Raw genomic sequence first — 17,077 nt, 5'->3', positions numbered from 1 at the left:
TGATTGCAATGGTGTCAGGTACAGGAACCTTGGTGAATAAGGAAACTACATCAAAACTGACAAGCAGGTCGTCTGGGGACAGGGAAATACCCTTGATTGTCGATACCAGGTGAGTAGAATTTTGTACCGCAGAGGTGGTCTTTCCAGTGAAAGGACGCAGGATTTCAGACAAAAAACGAGCTAGTTTGTAGGTGGGGGAGCCGATAGTAGAGACTATGGGACGAAGGGGTGTATCTACTTTATGTATTTTTGGTAAGCCGTATAATCTTGGTGGCCTGGCAGCAGAAGGTTTCAACGAAAACTGTTTAGATTGATCAATTAATGCGGTTGAATCAGAAATTAATTTGTTGGTTTGTGTGACGAGGCTGTTGGTGGGATCTCTTTTTATTTTTGTATAGCTACCATCGTCGAGTAATTCTTTAATTTTGTTGTTGTATTCTATTTTATCCATGATGACAGTAGCATTGCCTTTGTCAGCTGAGAGGACTACAATATCATTCCTCTTTTTTAATTTATATAATTCAAAACGCTCATCTTTGCTGAGGTTGCTAGCTGGCATCTTAGCGTTTTTGAGGGTTGCAGCGATTTCAGATCTTGCTACGTCTGCAGCGATGTGACCCAGGCCCCTGAGAGCAACGTCTACTTGGGCAATTATATCATTAACTGGTATGTGTTTAGGTGTGACTGCAAAGTTTAGACCTTTAGCTAAAACGGATTTCAGACCATCGGAAATAGAACTGTTACTGCGATTAATTACGACTTTGTTAACATCTAACTTTTTGGTGTGTGGGTCCGGTCTTTTGTTGAAGAGGAGGTTAAATTTGGAAATCAGGTTTTCCTTACATTTGGTCGACATAGTAGCAGATAGTAGCAGCAGATAGTAGCAGCTACTATGTCGACCAATGTAAGGAAAACCTGATTTCCAAATTTAACCTCCTCTTCAACAAAAGACCGGACCCACACACCAAAAAGTTAGACGTTAACAAAGTCGTAATTAATCGCAGTAACAGTTCTATTTCCGATGGTCTGAAATCCGTTTTAGCAAAAGGTCTAAACGTTGCAGTCACACCTAAACACATACCAGTTAATGATATAATTGCCCAAGTAGACGTTGCACTCAGGGGCCTGGGTCACATCGATGCAGACGTAGCAAGATCTGAAATCGCTGCAACCCTCAAAAACGCTAAGATGCCAGCTAGCAACCTCAGCAAAGATGAGCGTTTTGAATTATATAAATTAAAAAAGAGGAATGATATTGTAGTCCTCTCAGCTGACAAAGGCAATGCTACTGTCATCATGGATAAAATAGAATACAACAACAAAATTTAAGAATTACTCGACGATGGTAGTTATACAAAAATAAAAAGAGATCCCACCAACAGCCTCGTCACACAAACCAACAAATTAATTTCTGATTCAACCGCATTAATTGATCAATCTAAACAGTTTTCGTTGAAACCTTCTGCTGCCAGGCCACCAAGATTATACGGCTTACCAAAAATACATAAAGTAGATACACCCCTTCGTCCCATAGTCTCTACTATCGGCTCCCCCACCTACAAACTAGCTCGTTTTTTGTCTGAAATCCTGCGTCCTTTCACTGGAAAGACCACCTCTGCGGTACAAAATTCTACTCACCTGGTATCGACAATCAAGGGTATTTCCCTGTCCCCAGACGACCTGCTTGTCAGTTTTGATGTAGTTTCCTTATTCACCAAGGTTCCTGTACCTGACACCATTGCAATCATTGAAGACTTGGTTCATCAAGGACTAAACACTGAGGTACCCCCCCTGGTGAGACACTGTTTAACCAATACATACTTCACTTGGAATGGAACTTTCTACAAACAAACTGAGGGCACCCCAATGGGCTCCCCCCTTTCTCCAGTTATAGCTAACATTTTCATGGAGAAATTTGAGACTGACGCCATCCAGACTGCCACTCTGCGCCCAACCTTATGGAAGAGGTACGTGGATGACACTTTTGTCATCTGGCAACATGGCCGGCCTGCTCTAGACCAATTCTTCCACCACATCAATTCCATACACCCAGCCATCAGATTTACCATGGAAGTCGAAATAGATGGCAAGATACCTTTTTTGGATGTCCTAATTAAAAAGAGACCTGATGGTTCAATGAGCCAATCTGTCTACAGGAAAGCTACCCATACGGATGCTTATCTGAAACCGGATTCCCACCACCATCCATCACAGAAGAATTCTCTCATCAAGACTCTGTATCATAGAGCCCAATGCATATCCGACCAGGAACACATAAGCAGTGAACTCAAGCACGTACACCAAGCTCTTAGGGCTAATGGTTACTCCGACTATACAATCCGCAAAGCTATCACTCAAACCATGAAGAAGAACCCTCTTGAGGAGCCTTTCAAAACCATCACTTTACCCTACATTGCGGGGATCACAAAAAAGATCTCCAAAATCTTGAATAAACACAAGATCCAGGTCCGTTTCAACACATTACATAAAATCCGTGATCTGGTTCCGTCTGTAAAAGATGTGATTCCAGACATACAATACCCTGGTGTCTACAAACTAAGTTGCCTCTGTGGTAGTAGTTACATTGGAGAAACCAAACGCCATGTCTCGGACCGAATTCGTGAACACAAAGCAGACCTTAAACACGGTAGGACCAACACCTCGGCCGTGGCAGATCATTGTTCTAATTCAGTAGGCTCACATGCCATTGACTTTTCCAAGACAGAGGTTCTTTGTAAGCCATCTGGCTACTATGAGAGATTCGTTCATGAGGCTATCCACATATACAAGCACAGAGACAATTTCAACCGAGAAGATGGATTCTATCTTAGCAATCATTGGAAAGATTTGATAAACCATTTCAGGTCTTAATTGATTGTTCACGCTTACAGTGGCTTTCAGACAGCATACATTATAAAAAATTTCGTCTCCCCCCTCCTCTTTTCAGAATATAGATGGACTAGTCCTAAATAAACTGCCAAATCGTTGCGCTAACGTTTTTTTATAAATAAATAAATGCGCCGTTTAAAAATACATTTATGCAAACCAACACACCTGAAGACGACCGTTTGAGTTATGGTCGAAACGTCGTGAGAATTTTTTTATTGTTTTATATATTTTATTATTTTGTTGTTTCCCTTCAACGTGACTTTACCGAAAAAACTAAGAATATGAATTACTGCAGTCACGAAAGCTTTAAATCAAAATTTTGCTTCTTGTTGTGTTTAGTTTGCTGTCCTCCCGCAAGTCACTCTCATTCTCTCACTCATTCACTCTCACAATCAATCACTCATTCACTCACACCTGCACTCTCACACTTATACACTCACACTCACTCTCACACATTCACGCGCGCAATCACACTCATTCAGACATTGACTCGTTCACTTTCACTCATTCACGCACTCCCTCATTCACATACTCATTCACATACACTCATTCAATCACTCATTCACTCTCTCACACTTAATCACTCATACACGCGCACTCTCACACTCATTCAATCACTCACTTATTCACTCATTGATTCCCACACTCACTCTCACGCTCATTCACTCTCACACTCATTTACCCTCACATCCATTCATTCACACGCGCACTCATTCACTCTCACACATTCACACGCGCACAATCTCCCACTCATTCACTCTCACATTTAATCACAGTCACACTCATTCATTCACACGCTCACACTCATTCGGCCTGGAGGAGAAACCCGATGAGCTATGAAGCTCTTCAACTCACCCGGGCTTCGTTGTCTCGGCCTCGGCGACCCCGCGCTCCGCCATTTCGCCTCCGCGGGGCCCGAGACTCCAACCCGGCCAGGGAGACGAGGCAAGACCGTGGTCCCGATCGGGGCCTAGTGATTTTTTTTTATTTTAAACCGCCGTCGTGGCCCTTACAGAAACTCCCTCTTTCCCCCACGACATCTTCGCTTTAATAATAAAACCGTGAAATTGTTAACCATAAAAAAACCGACACACCTTAACAGAATAATAATATGAATAAGAGTTACGGTGGTTTGCAGATGCATTTTTTTGCTCAGATTTCACTCCCATTTATTCTATTCGCTTCGTATTACATTCGACGTCTATCATATTGGTGACCCGTGTCAGACTCTCGATTGAGAACCCTATCCCCGTGTCTCCCAGTTTTAGTTCTGGATTAAACTAAAATAAATATTTTATAAAGTTAAAAACCTAGCCTAAGCTACTAGGCCGCTTACGCCGTCGCCATGACGACCGTCGCTGCCGTAAAGAAGATTCGCCAGCTACTCGCTGTCGTAAAGCGCATGGGGGGTGAGTGGGGGGTGCTTGATCACGTGGGTCACCTGGGGAGGGATGGTGGATTTGTCACGTGGGTCCTGTGAGGGGAAGTTGGGAATGGGGGGGGATTTGTCACGTGGGTCACCTGGGGGGAAGGGGGGAATGGAGGGGGATTTGTCACGTGGGTCACCTGGTGGAGCGGGATTTGTCACGTGGGTCACCGGGGGGGAGGGGGAATTTGTCACGTGGGTCACCTGGGGGGGAGGAGGGATGAGGGGAGGGGGGATTTGTCACGTTGGTGCCATAGTGGGGAAGGGGGAGATGGAGGGGGGGATGGTCACGTGGGTTCTCTTGAGGAGGGGGGTGGATCACGTGGGTCCCTTGCAAGGAGAGGGGCGGGGCTTGGACACGTGTGTAACCCCCTCCCCCGTCTGTCGCCCATCTGCTGAGCGGATAAAGAGCTCGGGAGATCACGTGACCATCACTCACCCTACCACTCATCCCACCACTCACCCACTCATTAATTCACCCAATCACTCACCCACACACTCACCCACTCACTCAACCACTCACTCACCCACCTACTCACCCATCCACTCACCCATCCACTCACCCACCCACCCACTCACTCACCCACTCACCCCACCCCCAACTCATTCATTCATCCACGCCTAGCAGATGTCTACCCCCCCCCCCCCCCAGATAGCTCAATTGGGCATCTGGGCCAAGTGTGGCCCGGCCGCCTTCGTCTCCCAGTGCTGGATGTGTCATACAACAACCACCGTTCGGTGACGGCACCACGGTGCTTGCGCTGGGCTGGGTGCACTTTGTGACACGTGAAGTGTCGAACGCCAGCTGGCAGGAGGTCACCGGACAGACCTAGGTACCATGGCTTGACTGCTGTGCCAGGCTAGGTGCAGGAAGTCACGGAACAGATCTTGCAGGTGCCATGGATTGACTGCTGTGCCAGGCTGGGTGCAGGAGGAGGAGGTCACTGGACAGACCCAGGTACCATGGGCTAACGGCTGTGCCAGGTTAGGGACAGACACAGGTATCATAGATTTACTGCTGTGTCAGGCTATGTGCTGGAGGAGGTCACGAGACAAACCCAGGTACCATGGGATGACTGCTGTGCCAGGCTAGCTGCAGGAGGAGGTCACGGGATAGACCCTGTTGGTGCCATGGGTTGACTGCTGTGCCAGGCTAGGTACAACTCGCTGTTTTATCGGCCCGTCGCTCCACTCTTTGTTGTGAGCGTCGTTCCTCTGCCCTCGGCTGATGCTGGAGGGCGACTGCCTCCAACTGCATAACAACAATAAATACCATCACATCCATCACATCCATCATCACAACCATCACAACCACCATATCCATCACAACCATTACAACCACAAAGACAAAGCTCACCTGTGTAGCCTTAATAGACTGTTGGTGCAAGTGCTGTAAGTAGCGAGTAGCAGCACCTATGAAGGCCCGTGTGGCACACGAGGGGGTGGGTGGCCAGCACCACGCCCGGCCGCCTTTGTCTCCCCAGTGGTGATGCTTTTACACATCGTACCAGGTACTCGTTTGAGGCTGAATCGACCTTCGGGGAGGCCCAGAACCGGTTCAAATAGTCGTCACTGGTGTTGGATGTGAGTGGTAATCGAACTGGGGTGGCAGGGTTCGTAGCGCAGTTCGCTAACGGCTACACTACTGCTCCCCACTCATACACAAAGACACAGACACACATATATACACACACGTACACACACCCGCGTACACATCACACGCACATACACTTACACACACCCGCGTACACATCACACGTACACACACCCGTGTACACATCACACGCGCACACACATACACACATATACACACACGTACACACACCCGCGTACACATCACACGTACACATCACACGTACACACACATATACACACACATGTACACACACAAGTACAGACGCGAACACACAGCCACGCGTACACACACGCGTACACACACGTGTACACACACGTACACACACGCGTACACACACGTACACACACGTGTACACACACGTACACAAACGAGCACACACACGTACACACACACGCGTGCACACAGACGCGTGTGTGAATGGGAGAGGGGAGGAGTTGCCATCAGCTGTGTTTGCTGATTGTTCTGTGCCTCTGCACCGGTCTGTGTGTGTGTTATTGTGTCATTGTGTGTGTCACTTCCAGTCTGTGTGTCAGCGTCTTCGTGTGTGTGAGTGTCAGTATCTGTGTGTGTGTCAGTGTTTGTGTCAGTGTCTTTGTGTGTGTCAGTGTCTTTATGCGTGTCAGTGTGTATGCACCAGTGTGTGTCTTTGTGTCAGTCTGTGTGAGTGTTAGTGGTTAGTGTTTTAGTGTCTTTGTGTATGTCAGTGTGTTAGTGTCAGTGTGTGTGTCAGTTTGCGTGTGTATGTGTGTGTGTCTTTGTGTCACTGTCTGTGTCAATGTGTATGTCAGTGTTTTAGTTTATTTGCCTTTATGTAAGTGTGTGTGTGCCAGTGTGTGTGTCGGGAGCGGTTCCGTAGTGGTTACCGCACGGCAAACAGTAGCGACGATTATCCGAACCGGTCTGGGCTTCCCCTAGGTCGACTCAACCTCAAATTAGTACAGAGTGCTGTGTCAGCTTCGCTACTAGGGAGACAAAGGCGGCCGGGCGTGGTGCTGGCCACCAACCCCCTCGTGTGCCGTGCCGGCCTTCATAGGTGCCCGCTAACAGCACTTGCCCCTACAGTTTGTTAAGGCTAAATGGGGGATCATTGTCTTTGCGTATCAATATGTATGTGTGTGTGTGTCAGACACTGACACACACACACATACACACTGACACAAAAACAAAGAGACACACACTGACAATGACACACAGATGCACTGACACACATTGACACACACAGAAACACACAGACACACACAGACAAAAACACACACATACAAAGACACATACTGACACACACACTTTCACACGCACACTGACACACAAAGACACCTACATTGACACACACACACAGACAGTGACACACACACTGGCACACACGCACACACTGAAACTCCATCTCCCCTTAACCCCCCGCTCCCCCCACGCAGCCCGAGGCGGGGCGCGCAATGCGCATGCGCCGCGCTGTCCACGGCCCGCGGTGCTGAATCCGCGCAGGGTCTATCAGTGTCTCTCCGTGTCTCCCCCCTGTCTCTTAGTGTCTCCCCCTGTCTAGCAGTGTCTCTCATTGTCTCCCCACCACGTCTCCCCTCCGTGTCTCTCCTCGTGTCTCCCCTCCGTGTCTCCCCTCCGTGTCTCCCCCTATCTCCCAGTGCCTCCCAGTGTCTTCCTCCCCACGGTGTCTCCCCCTGTCTCCCAGTGTCTCTCATTGTCTCACCACCACGTCTCCCCACCACGTCTCCCCTCCGTGTCTCCCCCTGTCTCCCAGTCCCTTTCCCCGTGTCTCCTCCTGTCTCCCAGTGTCTCCCTCCCCCCGTATCTCCCCCTGTCTCCCAGTGTCTCTGATTGTCTCCCCTTCGTGTCTCCCTCTGTCTCCACGCGTCTCCCGGGCTTTGCCTCTGCGTCTCCTCGTGTCTCCGGCTTTCTGGTAAGCCTCACTCTTTGTCCACGCGCAGATGGTGGTGATGGTAGTTGTGGTGGTGATTTTGATGATCGTGATGCTGATGGTGGAGGTGTTAGTAATGGTGGTGATGGTGATAATGTTGATGGTGGTGATGGTGGTATCGATGGTGTTGGTGATGGAGGTAATGAGGGTGATGGTGATGATGATGGTGGTGGCGCTGGTGATGTTGGTAATGTGGTTGTGTTTCGGCTGTTGTGGTTGTTATAGTGATGGTTGCGGTGGTTGTGATAATCTATTGCTTTTACGCAACAAAGGCAAAGCTCCCCCAGGTAGCCTACACAGTGATGTAGGCAAGTGTTGTTAGTAGCAAGTAGCATCAGCGCCTATGAAGGCCGCCACTGTGGTACACACAGAGGGGGTAGGTGGCCAGTACCACGCCCGCCCGGCCGCCTTTGTCTCTCCCAGTGCCACAGATTCACTCACTCATACACAATAACCCACTAGATCACTCACCCCACTCAATCACTAACTCATTCACCCATTCAATCACCCACCCACTCATACACTCACCGATCCATTCACCCACATTCTCACCCACACTCTCACTCACTCACTCACCCACACTCACCCATACTCTCACTCACTCACTCACCCACACTCTCACTCACTCACCTACACTCTCACTCACTCACCCACACTCACCCACACTCTCACTTACTCACCCACACTCACTCACCCACACTCACCCACACTCTCACTCACTCACCCACACTCACCCACAATCACCCACACTCTCACTCATTCACTCACTCACTCACCCACACTCACCCACTCACTCACTCACCCACACTCACCCACACTCACCCACACTGTCACTCACTCACTCACTCACCCACACTCTCACTCACTCACCCACACTCTCACTCACACTCACCTACACTCACCCACACTCTCACTCACTCACCCACACTCTCACTCACTCACCCACACTCTCACTCACTCACTCACCCACACTCACCCACACTTTCACTCACTCACTCACTCATTCACCCACCCACACTCACCCACACTCACTCACCCACACTCACCCACTCACTCACTCACTCACCCACACTCACCCACACACTCACTCACTCACCCACACTCACCCACTCACTCACTCACCCACACTCACCCACACTCACCCACTCACTCACTCACCCACACTCTCACTCACTCACCCACACTCTCACTCACTCACTCACCCACAGTCTCACTCACTCACTCACCCACACTCACCCACACTCGCACTCACTCACTCACTCACCCACACTCACCCACACTCTCACTCACTCACTCACCCACACTCACCCACACACTCACTCACTCACCCACACTCTCACTCACTCACCCACACTCTCACTCACTCACCCACACTCACCCACACTCTCACTTACTCACCCACACTCTCACTCACTCACCCACACTCACCCACAATCACCCACACTCTCACTCATTCACCCACACTCACTCACTCACCCACACTCACCCACACACTCACTCACTCACCCACACTCACCCACTCACTCACCCACACTCACCCACACTGTCACTCACTCACTCACTCACCCACACTCTCACTCACTCACCCACACTCTCACTCACACTCACCTACACTCACCCACACTCTCACTCACTCACCCACACTCTCACTCACTCACCCACACTCTCACTCACTCACTCACCCACACTCACCCACACTTTCACTCACTCACTCATTCAGCCACCCACACTCACCCACACTCACTCACTCACTCACCCACACTCACCCACACACTCACTCACCCACACTCACCCACTCACTCACTCACCCACACTCACCCACACTCACCCACACTCTCACTCACTCACTCACCCACACTCTCACTCACTCACTCACCCACACTCTCACTCACGCACCCACACTCACCCACACTCTCACTCACCCACACTCACCCACACTCTCACTCTCTCACTCGCCCACACTCTCACTCACTCACCCACACTCTCACTCACTCACCCACACTCTCACTCACTCACTCACCCACACTCACCCACAGTCTCACTCACTCACTCACCCACACTCACCCACACTCGCACTCACACACAAAGGCAAAGCGCCCCCAGGAAGCCCATACAGTTTCTGTCGGGGCAAGTGCTGTTAGTAGCGAGTTGCAGCAGCGCCTATAAAGGCCGCCACTGTGGTACACACAGAGGGGGGTGGGTGGTACAGTACCACGATGCACCCCAAGCCTGGCCACCTTTGTCTGCCCCAATGCCGATGTTTAATAGCAGTGAATGGGGGTGGAGCACCCACGAAGGCCGGCAATGTGGCATACAAGGGGGTAGGTGGCCAGCACCATGCCCGGCCGCCTTTGTCCCCCAATTGGTCATGCTTTTACACATCGCACCAGAGACTCATCTGAGGCTGAGTCGACCTAGGGGAGGCCTGCAAACGGTTCAAATACTCGTCACTGGTGGTGGCTGTGAGCAGGAATCGAAGTCGGGTCGCCGGGTTCGTTGCGCTGACCGCTACCACGCACTGACGTCACGTGACCCCCCCCCCCCCATTTCAAGCCGAGTGGATCTAGGGGTGGTAACCCCCCAGATCCCACCACCCCCCACTAGCCCTCTCCTTCCCTCCCCCATCCTGACCCCCCGCCATATGGATTAGCGGGGAGCTTACGTGGACAACGCCTAGGTCGACTACTGGACATCTGTGAGTGAAGAGCTTTACAGATCATCGGATTGCTCACCCACAGTATAAAATAAATATTCCGACATATGGCGGGAGTCACGTGATTTTCATGTTATTTATATTATAATAACATTAATTATTATATTACTATTATCGTGATATTTATATTGCAGGAGGAGAAATCCGATGATCTGTAAAGCTCTTTGTAGCGTGCGCGGATTGGTCCCAGAACGTTACAACACAAACACACAACAATGCACAAACAATGTACGCAAACAATACACACAAACAATACACAACACAATACGCACTACACAGTACACAAACACAATGCCCACTACGAATTACAACGCACAATAATATACACAGACAATACAGAAAATACACAGCACAATACACAAACACACAATACGCAAAACACACACCCGAACAAAGGTAAAAACAAAATCAGAAGCAAAATCGCTCACGACAAATTTTCACGCACAAATAAAAAAAGAATCACAAAATCAGAAAAAAGAATCACAAAATAGTGAAAAAATAAATAAAAATTGCAATTTTATTTTTTAAATAGTCAAAAGATTTTTAAAAAAAATTAAAATAGTAATACACTTCTCATTTTTTGTCACAAAATAATAAAATAAATATAATAATAATGTTTAAAACAAATCGAAAAATTGTCGAAAAATATTATAAAAACTTAATAAATAAAAATGTTTTTAAAAAATTGCCTAAAAATGTATTAAGAATTTAAAAATGTCAATTTTTTTTAAACAAAACTTCAAAATATAGTAAAATAATGATCACAAAATAATTAAAAACTAATCATTCGCCTGAGGTAATTCACTTTACTACTATTATTTATTTTTTCAGAAGCTACCCTGGCCCCTGTCACGCGTTATAAGCTCCACAAAAGCGGCTTAGAGTGGGGTCACGTGGATCTGGCATCATCAGCAGCAGCATCAGCAGCAGTGTCATCAGCAGCAGTGTCATCAGCAGCAGTACCATCAGCAGCATCATCAACAGCAGCAGTATCATCAGCAACATCATCAGCAGCAGTAGTATCAGCAGCAGCATCATCAGCAGCATCATCATCAGCAGCATTATCAGCAGCAGTATCATCAGCTGCAGTATCATCAGCATCAGCAGCATCATCAACAGCAGTAGCAGTATCATCAGCAACATCAGCAGCAGTAGTATCAGCAGCAGCATTATCATCAGCAGCAGCATTATCATCATCAGCAGTATCATCAGCAGCAGTATCATCATCAGCAGCATCATCAACAGCAGCAATATCATCATCATAAGCATCATCAACAGCATTATCATCAACAGCAGCAGCATCAGCAGAATCCTTAGCATCACCAGCATCATCAGCAGCAGCAGAATCGTCAGCGGTAGCATCATCATGAGCATCATCAGGAGCAGCATCATCATTAAAAGCAGCAGTATCAGCATCATCATCAGCAGCATCAGCAGCAGCCTCATCATCAGCAGCAGCATCATCAACAGCAGCGTCATCATCAGCAGCATCATCAGCAACTACAGCATCGCCAATTTTCACTCACAAATACAAAGATCCCCCGTGTAGCATTAGCGGACTGTAGGGGCAAGTGTTGTTAGTAGCGATTAGCAGCGCCTATGAAGGCCGGCACTGTGGCACACGAGGAGGTGGGTGGCCAGCACTACGCCCGTCCGCCGTTGTCTCCCCAGTGGCGATGTTTAGTACACACCGCACCAGGTACTCGTTTGAGGCTGAGTCGACCTAGGGTAGGCCCAGGACCGGTTCAGATAATCGTCACTGGTGGTGTTGGCCGTGAGTGGGAATCGAACTCGGGTCGCCGGGTTCATAGGGCAGCATAGTGCTACCCGCTCCACTACCGCTCCCCTACTACACAACAACAACCGCCATTCGCCACTAAGTGGCGGCGCCGTCACCACGACGCTTGTGCCAGGCCATGTGCACCTTGAGGCCACGTGATGTGTCGAACGCTCGCTGGCAGGAGGTCACGGGGCAGACCCAGGTGCCACAGGTCGACTGACTGAGATGACTGGCTGATGCACCACCTGTGCCCCCTACTGTGCCAACTTGCTGTGCTTTAGCTACCAGGCGCTCCGCTCGTTGTTGTGAGCGTCGCTCCTCCGCCCTCCGTTGTTGTTGGAGGGCGACTGCCTCCAACTGCCCACTAACACACACACGCACACAGACACACCACGCACACAGACACACACAGACTGGCTCCAACTGCCCAGTAGCATCCTTCACGAGCCTCCTCCACAGAGGCCGATCTTGACACCGCTGGTACCAGTCATTGGCAAGTCTACTCAGCCCCACATCCTCCTGTACCACATCACTCCATCTCTTCTCTAGCCCGTGCCGCGCCCGTTTAGCCCCCTCGATCCGGCCAAACAAAAGCTGTTTCGGCATGCGGTGGCTGGGCATGCGTGCTACATGACCCAGCCAACGCAGCCTTGCCTTCCGGAGGAGCTCACCGACGGGACCTTGCCCAGATTTTTCAAGGATTTGTGAGCTCACACAATCCAGCCTGGTTAAACCCAGGATGGATCGTAGGCAGGCTAGCCTAAATGTTTCTAACCGGCGAAGATGTGCCATTAAGGGGGTCCACTTTTCGCAAGCGTAGAGAAGGGAGGGAATGACCGTGGCCGAGAAGACCTGAAGCTTAGTGCGGAGCGACAGACCAGGTAGCTTCCACACAACGTTACGCAACCAATGAAAAGATATTGCCGCTCGACTGATTCGGAGTGAGACCTCTGCTGTTAAACTGGAGCTGGTCATAAGCACACTGCCCAGGTATGGGAAACTCTCCACTCTCTCCACAACTGCCCCATCACCGATTGGGAGTTGTGGGAGTGGATTGTCCGATGGTACAAAATACCCAGGCAGGTGCTTAGTTTTGGTGGGGCCGATGGTAAGGCCCCACCTCTTAGTGGCACGCTCCAGTCTCAACAGCAGCGTCTCCAACTCCTCCTCTGAATGAGCAGCTATTACCAAATCTAGATTTAAAGCTTTCGTGACTGCAAGGATCCATACTCTTTGGTTCTATTCGGTAAAGTCATGTAGGTAAAAAATAAAACAAAAAAATCACGACGTTTCGGCCACAACACAAGCGGCCTTCATCAGGTGAAGGGACCAGGCTGTCTCGAGGATAGCGCTGGAGTGAAACACAGCCACGCTCAGACCGCGACCTTTAAGCTGTGTGCGAGGAAACAAGGTGCCTTGACAAAGGAATTAGCATAAAAATTAGCATTTGATTGACCGACTTAGCATGATGAAAGGTGTAGAGGTGGTGTACATGCGGGTGAACATGCCGGTTGGCGCGGGGGGGAGGGGGAGTTTACCTATTGATGGTGTGAAAAGGGAATTTTTAAGAGCTGCGAAAGTTTGGGGTACCACTACTTGAAAAATATACTGTACCATTGAAAATGCAAACCCACGGGTTTTTATCAGAGATTTGTTCACGAGACAATTCAGATCTACAAACACAGACACAATTTCAACCGAGAAGATGGTTTCAAATTAAGCAACCATTGGAAAGATGTTCTAAATCGAACCAAACATTAAACTAATTTTCAATGGTACAGTATATTTTTCAAGTAGTGGTACCCCGAAGTTTCGCAGCTCTTAAAAATTCCCTTTTCACACCATCAATAGGTAAACTCCCCCTCCCCCCCGCGCCAACTGGCATGTTCACCCGCATGTACACCACCTCTACACCTTTCATCATGCTAAGTCGGCCAATCAAATGCTATTTTTTATGCTATTTTTTTTTCAAGGCACCTTGTTTCCTCGCACACAGCTTAAAGGTCGCGGTCTGAGCATGGCTGTGTTTCACTCTAGCGCTGTCCTCGAGACAGCCTGGTCCCTTCACCTGATGAAGGCCGCTTGTGTTGTGGCCAAAACGTCGTGATTTTTATTGTTTTATTTTTTACCTACGTGACTTTATCGAATAGAACCAAAGAGTATGGATCCTTGCAGTCACGAAAGCTTTAAATCTAGAATGCAAGGACGTGCACCTTGAGGCCACGTGGAGTGTCGAACGCCCGCTGGCAGGAGGTCACGGGGCAGACCCAGGTGCCACGGGTCGACTGACTGAGATGACTGACTGATGCACCACCTGTGCCCCCTACTGTGCCAACCTGCTGTGCTTTAGCCACCCGGCGCTCCGCTCGTTGTGAGCGTCGCTCCTCCGCCCTCCGTTGTTGTTGGTGGGTGACTACCTCCAACTACCCAGTAGCGTCCTTCACGAGCCTCCTCCACAGAGGCCAATCTTGACACCGCTGGTACCAGTCATCGGCAAGTCCACTCAGCTCCACGTCCTCCTGTACCACATCACTCCATCTCTTCTCTAGCCCGTGCCGCGCCCGTTTAGCCCCCTCGATCCGGCCGAACAAAAGCTGTTTCGGCATGCGGTGGCTGGGCATTCGGGCTACATGACCCAGCCATCGCAGCCTTGCCCGCCAGAGGAGCTCACCGATGGGACCTTGCCCAGATCTTTCAAGGATTTGTGAGCTCCTCACACAATCCAGTCTGGTTAAACCCACGATGGATCGTAGGCAGGCCAGCCTAAATGTTTCTAACCGGTGAAGATGTTCCATTAGGGGGGTCCACGTTTCGCAAGCGTAGAGAAGGGAGGGAATGACCGTGGCCGAGAAGACCTGAAGCTTAGTGCGGAGCGACAGACCAGGTAGCTTCCACACAGCGTTACGCAACCGATGAAAAGACATTGCCGCTCGACTGATTCGGAGTGAGACCTCTGCTGTTAAACTGGAGCCGGTCATAAGCACACTTCCCAGGTATGGGAAACTCTCCACTCTCTCCACAACTGCCCCATCACCGATTGGGAGTTGTGGGGGTGGAGTGTCCGATGGTACAAAATACCCACGCAGGTGCTTAGTTTTGGTGGGGCTGATGGTAAGGCCCCATCTCTTAGTGGCACGCTCCAGTCTCAGCAGCAGCGTCTCCAACTCTTCTGAATGAGCAGCTATTACCAAATCATCAGCATACATAATGTGGTTGAGCAATAGGGAGCCATCCCTTGACCGCACCCGCGCATCGATCAGTCTCACATTATATCTGTACCATATGGAGATTCCCCCGGTACAGCTATTGAAGGCTTCACGAACTACGTGGTCGAAATAGATGTTAAATAATGTGGGAGCCAGAGGACATCCCTGTCGCACCCCAAGGTGTACAGGGAAAGGCTCGGACTCCCGGCCACATAGTTTTACCCGGGCCCGCTCACCATCATGAAGGTCCTTAATGATCGTGAGCAGTGGGTCAGGTACTCTAAAAGCACGAAGAACAACCCAGAGCCCAGGCCTACTGATGGTATCATAGGCCTTGACCAGGTCAATAAAGCAGAGATGTAGGTCTTGCTGGAATTCCCTACACCTCTGCTGTAGCAGACGGACAGAAAATATGGCATCTGTGCAGGACCGCCCTTTCCTGAAACCGCATTGGGGCTCCGCAAGCCTCTCCTCAGCGTGCCTGGCAAGGCGATGTTGAATAATCCTTGCCAGGACCTTTCCCGGCACACTGAGGAGTGAGATGCCCCTGTAGTTGTTACAGTCTGTGCGGTCCCCCTTCTTAAAGAGGGGGACCACCAGGGCATCCTTCCAATCCTACGGAACCTGTCCAGTGGTCCGGACTGTTGTTATGATGTCATATAGGGCAGTCTGTGCACAAACTCCACCCTCCCTCAGCATTTCGCTTGGGAGATCATCTCTGCCCGCTGCCTTTCCTGGTCTCAGACTCCGGATCGCCCTCAGTACTTCCTCAACAGATGGTACTTCAGCCAGCCACTCACAGGGGGTGATTTATTACAATATTTGAGGCACCGCAGCCTCAGCAGGGTCATCCTCACTTCGTACCGCGATGTTTTCCTGACATATACACACACACATACACACACACACTGACACACATATACACACACAAACACTGACACACATATATACACACACACACTGACAAAGACAAATATCCCCCGTATAGCCTGAGCAGACTGGTAGCAAGTGTTGTTAGTGAGCACCTATGAAGCCCGGAACAGTACACGAGGGGGTGGGTGGCCAACACCACGCTCGACCGCCTTTGTCTTCCCAATGGCGATGTTTACACACCACACCAGGTACTCATTTTGAGGCAGAGCCAACCGAGGGGATTCCCGGGACTGGTTCAGATAATCGTGTTGTTGGCCGTGAGCGGGAATCGAGGTTGCCGGGTTTATAGCGCATCGCGCTAACTGCTACACTACCACTCGCCACTCACAGACACACACACACAGACACACACACACAGACACTCACACAGTGACACACACGCAGTGACACACACAAACACTGACACACACACAATGACACATACACTGACACCCACTGACACACACAGACACACAGAGTGACACACACACTGACACACACAAACACTGACACACACACTGACGCACACAAACACTGACACCCACTGACACACACAATGACACATACACTGACACCCACTGACACACA

General features: G+C 49.8%; 2 protein-coding genes across 2 annotated transcripts in view; one reads left to right on the top strand and one right to left on the bottom strand.

Moving 5' to 3' along the window:
- Positions 1–4,338, bottom strand: part of LOC116957732 (TBC1 domain family member 10A-like) — a 35,526-nt gene extending 31,188 nt beyond the window's left edge. Inside the window, exon 1 of the mRNA XM_032980057.2 lies at positions 3,745–4,338. Within this exon, the coding sequence (XP_032835948.2) occupies positions 3,745–3,788 (44 nt within the window). The 5' untranslated portion in view covers positions 3,789–4,338. The remainder of the gene's footprint in view (positions 1–3,744) is intronic.
- A 2,765-nt stretch (positions 4,339–7,103) lies between these two features.
- The window catches only part of LOC116957728 (uncharacterized), a 59,767-nt gene continuing 49,793 nt past the window's right edge, over positions 7,104–17,077 (top strand). Inside the window, exon 1 of the mRNA XM_032980051.2 lies at positions 7,104–7,860. The gene's annotated coding sequence lies outside the window, so the exon portion shown is untranslated. The remainder of the gene's footprint in view (positions 7,861–17,077) is intronic.

Source organism: Petromyzon marinus, assembly GCF_048934315.1.
Source record: "Petromyzon marinus isolate PM22_M1 ecotype Great Lakes invasive population chromosome 84 unlocalized genomic scaffold, UKy_Petmar_22M1.pri1.0 chr84_unloc.3, whole genome shotgun sequence".
Taxonomy (NCBI): domain Eukaryota; kingdom Metazoa; phylum Chordata; class Hyperoartia; order Petromyzontiformes; family Petromyzontidae; genus Petromyzon; species Petromyzon marinus.
The sequence above is the reverse complement of the archived record's forward strand: the minus strand, read 5'-3'. Positions and strand labels throughout refer to the sequence as shown.